Source organism: Fusarium falciforme, chromosome 10 (genome assembly GCF_026873545.1).
Source record: "Fusarium falciforme chromosome 10, complete sequence".
Taxonomy (NCBI): Eukaryota; Fungi; Ascomycota; class Sordariomycetes; order Hypocreales; family Nectriaceae; genus Fusarium; species Fusarium falciforme.
The window spans coordinates 523,465-533,954 of NC_070553.1; the positions used below are offsets into that span (position 1 = coordinate 523,465).

The 10,490-nt window shown below is 56.1% G+C and overlaps 1 protein-coding gene across 1 annotated transcript in view; it reads right to left on the reverse strand.

The window, feature by feature from the left end:
- The window catches only part of NCS54_01208500 (Cyclosporine synthetase), a gene marked incomplete at both ends in the record, with an annotated part of 45,834 nt that overhangs the window by 20,508 nt on the left and 14,836 nt on the right, over nucleotides 1–10,490 (reverse strand). The window contains one exon of the mRNA XM_053157334.1: nucleotides 9–10,476. Coding sequence (XP_053013309.1) covers nucleotides 9–10,476 — 10,468 coding nt within the window. The remainder of the gene's footprint in view (nucleotides 1–8; nucleotides 10,477–10,490) is intronic.

Consider the following 10,490-nt stretch of genomic DNA (forward strand, 5'->3'; position numbering starts at 1 on the left):
CCTCATACACTGCGTGTTGACGAAGAAACCGATCAGACTTTCCAACTCTGGCCGGTTCCGGTTAGCTATTGGTGTGCCAACCGTCGCATCGAGTGTCCCGGTAAGGCGGTAGTGGGCAGTGCGGAAGGCTGCGAGCAGGACTGAGAACGATGTGACTTGGTGCGTCCGGCAGAAATCAGTAAGGAGCTGATACACCGCGCCATCGATCACGATAGGAACAGCGTCAGCTTCACCAGACAGGATAGAGGGCCGAGGAAGGTCTGTCAGGAACGCGCAGGGAGTGCTATCTGCGAGCTGCTGTGACCAATACTCGAGCTGCTTCGCTTGCTCCTTGATCTGTTTCTCCTGCCTCTGCCAAACAGCAAAGTCGCGGTATTGAATAGGAAGGGGCTTAGCCTGCGATAAAGGTTCCTGGCCCCTGATCGCAGCTGAATAGAACTGGCTGAGTTCTTGTCGTAGCACATCAACAGTCCAGCCATCAGAGATGATGTGGTGCATGACGATGGAAAGGATGTAATCATCGCCACCTAGGCGCAAGAGTGACACTCTCCACCCTGGTTCAGAGGTCAGGTCGAAGGCTGTTGTCTGTTCCACCTCGAGCGCGGCGAGATAGGCAGTGTCATCTACAGCGTCTGAAAGATCGATGATCCGCAGGTCTTGGCTTGACTTTGGTTGAATGACCTGAACACCAATCCCGTCGTGGTCCTCAAACGTCGTCCGCAACGCCTCGTGCCGGTGCACCAAGGCGTTCAGTGCGATAGCCAGCGCCTTTGTCTGGAGGGGCCCACTCATCCGGATCGCGAAGGGCATCAAGTACCAGCTAGCACCTAGGTTCAGTTGTTCCAAGAACCACAGGCGGCCCTGAGCGAACGACTGTTCGACAGGGCCCGTGTATTGAGTGGCAGGAATCGGATCGTGGCGTTGGGAACCGCAGCGGATGATGTCAGCGAGATCAGCGAGTATTGGCTGGTCAAAGACATCCTTGACAGACACGCGAGTATTGAGTTGTCGGCTCAGGCGGGCCGCAAGCTTGGTGGCGAGGAGCGAATGTCCACCCAGGTCGAAGAATCCGTCAGTAATGCCAACCTCAACCTCAAGCAAGTTGCTGTACTCTTCGCAAAGGACAGCCTCTACCTCGTCACGAGGTGGTACCCTTGCAGCGGTAGATCTGGTCTTCTGTACTGTCTGTGCTCTGAGTGCGAGATCCTTGCGATCGACCTTGCCGTTGTCGGTGACCGGCATCTGGTCAAGGATGACAAGGTGTGAGGGAATCATGTACGCGGGCAAGATACCCTGGAGGTGCTTGTAGATGGCCTTGCGGGTCTGCATGTCGTCTTCGGCGTCGATGGTGATGAAGGCGATCATCTCTGGGTCGCCGTTGGGTGGTCTTCTGACCACCACAGTCGCGGCCAGCACGGACTTGTGGTCGAGCAGGGTGAGCTCAACTTCACCGGGTTCGATTCGAACACCGCGGATCTTGACCATTTGGTCCATGCGGCCAAAGAATTCCAGCTGGCCGTCCCTTGGTCGATAACGTGCCTTGTCGCCTGTGCGGTACGACCATGTGCTTTTGCCGTTGATATTGATGTGAACGAATCGATCCTTGTTCAGCGCAGAGTCGGTGTAGCCTCGCCCGACACCGTCGCCAGTGAGAACAAGCTCTCCCATGACACCTGCGGGTACGAGCTTCTGGTGTCGGTCGATGATGTATGCATGGGAGTTGCTGATGCCGCGACCGACGGGGACACCATTGACGAACGTCTCCTCACCAACCACAGGGTAGAAGGTACTGTAGGCAGTGTTCTCTGTGTGACCGAGGACGTTGAAGATACCACCCTTGGCTGTCTTTCCAGCCAGGTTGGCATCTGCAGGATCGAGACGATCACCTGCCGTGTGAAGGATCTCTAGGTTGGCGACCAGCTCTGGCGTCTCGGCGAGGCATTGCTTCAGGAAGGCAGGGGTGAAGAAGGCAGCCCGAACGTTCTCCTTCCGGAATGTCGAGTTCAACGCGGTTATGTCCAGCATGGTGTCTCGGTCAATGCACACAACGGTCCCTCCATTGAGCACGGCAGTGTAGATCTCCCAAGTCGCCGCATCCCAGGCGAGGTTGGAGAAGTGAGAGACGGGCAAAGCTGATCCCGATTCCGGGAACACGTTGACGTTGGTGTCTCTGACCAGGCGCACGATGCCGCGATGCTCGATCATGACACCCTTGGGCTTGCCAGTAGATCCCGAAGTGAAAATGACGTACGCAAGGCTGGTGGCTGAGGGCTGTGGGATGGAAGTAACATCGACGGTCGTGGCATGGTTCAGTGCCTCCGCGATGTATGCTGTTGACAGGCGAGGGATCTGGATGCCGGGCTGAGGGATACCTGCGCCCAACAGAAGCAGTCTTTCGCCTTCGACTGTATCCAGGATAGCCGCCAAGCGGGCATCTGGCGCATAAACATCCAACGGCAGGTAAGCCAGGTTTGCCTTCATGATGCCAAAGTACGCGATGATGGTCTCGCACGACCGTGGCGACAGTACACCGACCAAAGACTCGGCCGGCATGTGGCGCTCGTGCAGCCAGGCGGCAACACGGTCAGATTGCTCATCCAGTTGAGCATATGTCAGTTGCGACGATGAGTCTTTGACGGCGATGCTGTCGGGGCAGATTGCCGCTTGCTCTCGGAAGAGATCGACGACTGTGCGATCCCGGGGGTAGTCTGTGGTCGGCATCTCCAGGAGATCCAAGCTCTCGAGATTTGAAATGGCGTTGCTGAAGGGAAGAACCGAGATCGGGGTCAATGGCTGGTCCAGGACGGAGCGAAGACATTCTTGGAAGATGTCGACGAAGTTCTGAATGGTCCTTTGCTCAAAAAGGTCTGACGAGTAAAGAACGCTGCCGGTAAGCTTCTGGTCGCCAGGGACAAGGTGGAATTCCATATCAAAGCGTGTGGAGGCTTCTCCAGGCATCATGACGCTCTCCAGGCCCTCGAGTCGAACCTGGTCATAATCTTCCACGGACTGGACAGCAAACATGAGCTGAACCAGGGGGTTGCGCGATGTGTTTCTCGACCCTGGAACCAGGGCGGACACGATCCGTTCGAAAGGAACATCTTGGTTCGCGTAAGCTGCCGTTGCAACATTACGCACCTGTCTCACAAGACCTTCAAAGTTGTCGTCGTCGGCTATGCTGATGCGCATGCACTGCGTGTTTACGAAGCAGCCAACCAACGTCTCAAGCTCAGGACGGTTACGGTTTGCAATGGGCGTGCCGACAGTCGCGTCGTCGACAGCGGTGAGACGGAAATGCGCGATCCGGAACACGGTCAGAAGCACAACGAATGTGGTTACCGAACGCGTTCGGCAGAATGACTGAAGGGCGCCATAAACAGAGCCTTCGATGGTGACATCCACCGACCCGGCACGACCGGACAAGATAGACGGGCGAGGCAGATCCGTCAAGAGCTCAGCTGGAGTGCTGTCAACGAGCTGTTTCGACCAGTACTCAAGTTGACGCTGATGCTCTTCGACCTGTTTTGCCTCCTTTTGCCATGCCGCGAAATCCCGGTATTGAATAGGGAGGGGGTTGGCGTGCAGTAAGGGGTCCTGGCCGCGTAGGGCAGCGGAATAGAATTGACCCAACTCTCCGCGGAGAATGTCCACGGACCAGCCATCGTAAATAATATGGTGCATGACGATGGATAGCACATGATCCTCTTCGCCCGTCTTGATCAGGCAAACCCTCCAGCCAGGCTCTGACGAGAGGTCGAAGGGCACAGCCTGTTCCCTCCTGAGCATCTCAAGGTACTCCCCGTTGTCTCCGGTAGAAACGTCATGAACCCGAAGGTCTGAGTTGCGAGGCTCTCGGACAATTTGCACGCCAACGCCATCGCTTTCTTCAAAGGTGGTTCTCAAGGTCTCATGTCGTCTCTCCAGGGCGAAGAGCGCAGCAGACAACGCAGCTACTCTCAACTGGCCACGGATACGGATGGCTAAAGGCATCAGGTACCAGGTCGCGCCAAGGTTGAGCTGGTCAAGGAACCATAGGCGACCTTGGGCAAATGACTGTTCAGCCGGCCCAGTGTAAGGCCTCTGCGGAATCGGGTCATGAGGAGCCGATTCTCTCTGAATGGACGCCGCAAGATCCGCCAGCACCGGCTGATCAAAGACATCTTTGATGGAAATATGGGCATCAAGGCGGCGGCTAACGCGGGCGGCGAGCTTCGTGGCCATAAGTGAGTGTCCACCGAGATCAAAGAAGTTATCCAGCACGCTGACTTCTGTTCCGAGCACGTCCTCGAATTCGTCTCTCAGAATAGTCTCGATCTCATTGCGGGGGGCTACCCGAGTAGCCGCTGACCTTGGCTTCGGGGCCACGACAGCTCTCCGCACAAGCTCCTTGCGGTCAATCTTGCCGTTGTTGTTGACAGGCATCTGATCAAGGACCATGATGCGCGATGGGATCATGTAAGGCGGCAGGAGGGTCTGCAGCTTCTCGCGGATCTGCGTCCCAAGACGGCGGCTTTGAATTCGGTTCAGGGGACGGTTTGTCAAGGTGTTCACATTCCGGCCTTCGTAATCCGTCGGGAACTCAATAAGTGTGCGGGCACCATCCTTGGGCGGTTCGAAGTGATGGAAGATGGCGTCGAGCGCGCCATTCTGGGACCATTGACGCGCCCAACTGACTTCGACCTGATATCCCGCCTCTTGAGCAATGTCCTTGACATCCATTGCATCGAGTGATGGGCAGCTCTGAGCGGCCATCCGGACGGCTGCAACCCAAGCTGATCCATCCAGTGAGTTCTGGCCTTCCTCCATATCATCCTCGCTCAGTGACTTGTTGACGAACCGCTCAACAATGGTCTTGCTGTACGGGATATTACCGATAGCGACGGTCCCGGTATCCTTGCGCTCCTTCAACAAGTTGATGAGGGCCTGCCGATCGAGACCGTCTGCCGCAAAGTCTATCCAGGCGTTGGGAGAGACTTGGTGTATAGTTGATTGCTCTCTCGAGCCACGCACATGTAGTACTGCGGCATATCGGTACTTGCTGAGCTCGTTGATAGCCTTCATGGTCTTGGGGAGAATTTCGACGTGCTTGATCTTCTCGCCCAAGCGCGTACGCAAGGATGTAAAGAATGCAGGGTCCGTCAGAAGTTCCTCTTCGTTGACTTCGAGCTCATAGATCATCTGACGGACCAGGCGCTTGTTTGCTTTCTCGCCTAGGGTGTGCAATGCTCGGCTTGCGACGAAGTCTCTGTTGATGGCGTTGGTTCTCATGTCACCAAAAACGATGCGTTCCACGCTTGGGATCTGTACAAGGGCCTCCACGACACTGAAGAGGTACTCTGGCGTGGGGAAATACTGCGCTACCGAGTTGATAACGACGAGGCGTGGTTGAATCGGCCCGGCCTTGTTGATATCTGTTGCCGTGCCCACATGGACTATTGACCGGCCATCCTTCAGAGCCGGGAATGATTGGGCTGCATCATTGACGAATTGGGCCGCCGACTTTGAAGGCTCAAAACCGACGTAGCCCTGCAGGCCAGGACACTTGGCAAGGTTGAACATGATCATGCCGGTGCCGGTACCGATCTCCAGTACATGGCCCGGCTCTCTGGCGTCGAGTATCATACGCATAGTGTCATTGAGCCACTCGTGCATGTCTGTCTTGTCGATCTCGCTGCCGTCATACATAGAAGTCCAGCCCATGAAGTCGTTGCCGATTTCTGACTGTCGAATGTCCTTGACTTCTGAATATGCGGCCGTTTCGAAGTGCGTCTCCCACCCTTGAACCTGATCGACTGCTTCTTCCTCCTGGACGTCTTCGTCTTCGGTATTCCGGGCGGCAACGAATGCGACCATTTCCGCACCCGAGTCTTGATCTGCTGACGAGCAAACGACGACCGCGGCGTCTTGTACCGAGCTGTGACTGAGCAATACGCTCTCCACCTCGCCCGGCTCGATTCGATGGCCACGGATCTTGACCTGCTGGTCCATGCGGCCAAAGAATTCAAGTTGCAGATCCTTAGGCCGGTACCTCACCCGATCGCCAGTCCGATATGCCCTGACACTCTCTCCATTGACAGTGATGTGAATGAAGCGGTTCTTGTTCAGGGATGGATCAGTGTATCCGCGAGCAAGGCCATCGCCAGTGACCACAAGCTCACCAATCACGCCACTAGGCACCAGCTGCTGATTCCTGTCCATAACATATGCCCCGGAGTTGCTTACAGTCTTGCCGATGGGCACACCATTCACAAACATCTCGTTTGCTTCAACTTCGTAGATGGTGCTGATGACGGTGTTCTCTGTAGGGCCGTAACCGCTGAGCATGCCGATCTTGACCAGCGAGCGAGCCCGCATAGCATCGTGACCACGCACTCGATCTCCACCGGTGTACAGGAGGTCGAGGTTTGCGAGGGTCTCGGGTATTTCGGCCACGCACTGCTTGAGGAGCGCAGGCATCAGTGTGACAACGGTGATGCTTTCCCTTTCGAAGACTTTTTTCAGAGTCCTGCAGTCGAGAACTGTGTGATAGTCGAGACAAACAAGCGTGGCTCCATTCAGAAGAGTTGTGGCAATTTCCCAGATCGAGGCATCGAAGGCAATGTTGGCGAGGTGCGCCACCCTGGCTCCTCGTGGTAGCTTGGTGATGACGTTGCTGGGCTTTGCCAATCTTGTAACGCTACGATGTTCGACCATGACGCCCTTGGGCTTGCCGGTTGAACCAGAGGTGAAGATAACATAGGCAAGGCTCGTTGCCGAGGGTCGGGCGTTGCTGCCTTGTGTCTTGTCCAGTCCAGTGCCGGCCAAGATGTCTTGAATACCGACAGCTTCCACCTCGGGGTTCTCTTGCTCGGGGGCTGTGACACCACTGCCGAGTAAAACAAGCTTGTTCCCATCTACGGCTGAGAGAATGCTGCGGAGTCGAGCGGCAGGCGAGTTGATATCCAAAGGCAAATAGGCGAGGTTGGCCTTCATAATGCCAAACATTGCGATTATGGTCTCGCATGACCGCGGCGCAAGGACACCCACCAGCGTTTCGGGCACGAGGTGTCGGCGACTCAACCAGACAGCGAGTCGATCAGACTTCTGATCTAGCTGAGCATACGTCAGTGTGGAAGTAGCGTCCTTGACGGCGATGGCGTCTGGGGTAGCGCGAACGTGCTGCTGGAAGACCTCGACGATATTTGCATCTCGTGGATAGTCTGTCCTGGGCACATCAAGGAGTCCTTGGCTTGCGATCTCCCCGACTCCATCAGTCAGCGGCAAGACAGCGATGGGAGTCAGTGGCTGGTCGAGAGCCCGCCGCAGAGTCTCCAGGAAAACGGAGACGACTGATTCGATCGTGCGCAGCTCGAACAGTTCCCTTGCGTAAAGCACGCTACCGCTGAGCCTGTCTGCGTGCTCAAAAAGATGGAACTCCACATCGAAGCGGGTTGAAATAGCCGAGTCCACAGCTTCATCTCTGAGGCCTTCCAAGGTGAGTTTACCCAGATCCTGCTGAGAGTGAACAGCCAGAATGACCTGCACCAATGGATTGCGCGAGGCGTCCCTGGATCCAGGCAGAAGAGACGAGACAATGGATTCAAATGGAACGTCTTGGTTCGCGAAAGCGGATGTTGCAGTCGATCGTACTCGGCGGACAAGGGACTCAAAGTTATCAGTCTCCTCAATAGCAATACGCATACACTGCGTATTAACAAAGAAGCCGATCATACTCTCGAGTTCCGGTCGGTTACGGTTAGCAATTGGCGTTCCAAGCGTGGCATCTTCAGCCCCTGTAAGACGGTAATGTGTTGCCCTCAGGGCCGCAAGGAGAATGACGAACGGCGTGGCTTGGTGAACTCGGCAGAAAGCGCGCAACTTGTCATGAAGACGCCCTTCGATGGTAAGGGGTAGCTCATTGGCACGGCCGGACAAGATAGAAGGTCGAGGGTGGTCAGTTAACAGCTCCGCAGGGGTGCTGTCAGCAAGGTGCTCCATCCAGTAGTCCAACTGCCGCTGATGCTCGGCAACCTGCTCTTCAGTCTTTTGCCATGCTGCAAAGTCGCGGTACTGGATCGGTAGAGGCAAGATTTGCTCCAGAGGATCCTGCTGCCTAAGAGCACTCGAGTAGAACCGGCGCAACTCATCAAACAGAACCTCTACTGACCAGCCGTCGGATATGATATGGTGCATAACAATGGAAAGTATATGCTCTTCTTCCCCAAGCCTGATCAGAGCGACGCGCCAGCCAGGCTCGGTTGCGAGGTCGAAGAGCATGGTCTGCTCATGCTTCAACACGGCAAGATAGGCGTCCTTTGGCTGGGTGGACAGGTCGATGATTCTCAGATCCTTGGGCCGGTGATCTCGCACGACCTGAACGCCGAGGCCATCTTCCTCGTGGAATGTCGTACGGAGAGGCTCGTGACGTTGCTCCAGGGCTGATATCGCGGTAGCGAGGGCATCAACCTGGAGAGATCCGTGAAGGCGGATACCAAGGGGCATAAGATACCACGTCGCCCCGACGTTGAGTTGATCGAGGAACCAAAGACGTCCCTGTGCGAATGACTGGGGAACGGGCCCTGTGTAGTCTGCTGGCTTGATCGGCTCGTGAGGTGCCGAGTTGCGTTGGATCACAGCGGCGAGATCAGCAACGACTGGTTGATCGAAGACGTCTCTCACCGAGATACGTGTATTGAGTTGACGGCCTAGACGCGCCGCCAACTTCGTTGCCATCAGTGAATGGCCGCCTAGATTGAAGAAATTGTCTGTTATCCCAACTTCAACGCCCAGCACGTCAGTGAAGCCCTTGCAGACCGTAGCCTCGACGCTGTTCCGAGGAGGAACGATGTCCTCAACCGGTTTGATCTTCTGTGTGATTTTGGCCCGACGGGCGAGTTCTCTCCGGTCGACTTTGCCGTTGGCATTGAGTGGCATCCGGTCGAGAAGCGTGATTTGCGAGGGGATCATGTAGGGGGGCAGCAGGGTTTGCAGCGCCTCGCGGATCAAGAGCTCGGCTCGGCGACTCTGGGCCCGCTGGAGCGGTTGATTCGTCAAGCTCTTGAGCGGCCGGCCTTGGTGATCTGTAGGGAACTTGATCAAAACGCGACTGTCCTCCGTAGCGGGCTTCAGGTGGTGGAACACCGCATCCAGGGCACCGTGCTGCGAATGTTGACGGGCCCAGCTGACCTCAACACGGAACCCAGCATCTTGTGCAATATCGAACAGGTCACTTGCGGAGAGGGTGTGGCACTGCTGAGCTCTTGTGCGCACGGCCGAGATCCAGCCGGTGCCATCCATCGATTCCTCGGGGGCATTGGCGTCTTCCTGGTCAAGCGACCGCACAATGTGACGTTCCACAACGGTCTTGCTGTAAGAAATGTTGCTGATCGCCACACTCTCAGCATTCTGATTCTCCTTGAGTAGTTGCGCAAGCGCCTCTCGGGTCAGTTGAGACGCCTCAAAGTTGATCCAAGCTTCGGGATCAATCTTGTAGATAGGAAGGGGCTCGTCGGCGATGTGCAGCACGGCGGCATATCGGTACGAGCTCAGCTCGTTTGTAGCCTTCATTCGTTTGGGTAGGATCTCGACGTGTTGGATCCTGTCTTGCAGCTGGCTCGCCAAGGCAGTGAAGAAGGCCGGGTCAACGAGTAATTCTTCCTCTTTCTCCTCCAACTCCATCATCTTCTGTCTCACGCGGTCTTTACTGACATTGTCGGCTAGTGAATAGGCGGCGCGAGCGGCAGCGAAGTCCCTGTTCATGGCCCAGGACCGCATATCGCCAAGGTATATGCGCTTCATGCCCGGGACTTGGACAAGTGATTTGATCGTCTCGGCTAGGTATTCTGGCGTTGGGAAGTACTGCGCCACCGAGTTGATGATGGCCATATCTGAGGTCAGGCCTTGCAGAGTACCGACATCTGCGGCGGTGCCGACGTGGACTTCGGCCCTGCCCGCGAGACCCGGGAATGACTTTGCAACGTTGTTGACGAACTCGGCGGCCGACGGTGCAGGCTCGAGGCCAATGTACCTTTCGAGCCCCTGTGACCTGCCAAGGTTGAACATAATCATACCGGTACCGGTACCAACCTCAAGAACGCGACCAGCCGGCTTTCCATCGAGGAGAGAGCGCATCGTGTCATGCAGCCACTCTCTCATCTCGTCCTTGTCGATCTCAGTGCCATCGTACATAGACGTCCAGCCCATAAAGTCGTAGCCAAGTGCCTCGCTTTCGATCTCCTCGATGTCGGCGTACGCACCACCCTCGAAATGCGCCTCCCAACCTTCGATCTGGGTTGCAGCCTCTTCTTCTCTCGCCGAGTTCTCGCCCTTGGCAGTGACAAAGGCGACCATCTCAGGCTCTTGGTTCTCTGGGGTCCGAATAACGATGGCAACGTCCTCGACGAAGCTATCATGCAGGAAGGCCTGCTCCACCTCGGCCGGCTCGATACGGTGGCCGCGGATCTTGATTTGCTGGTCCATACGACCGAAGAACTCGATCTGGAAGTCCTTTG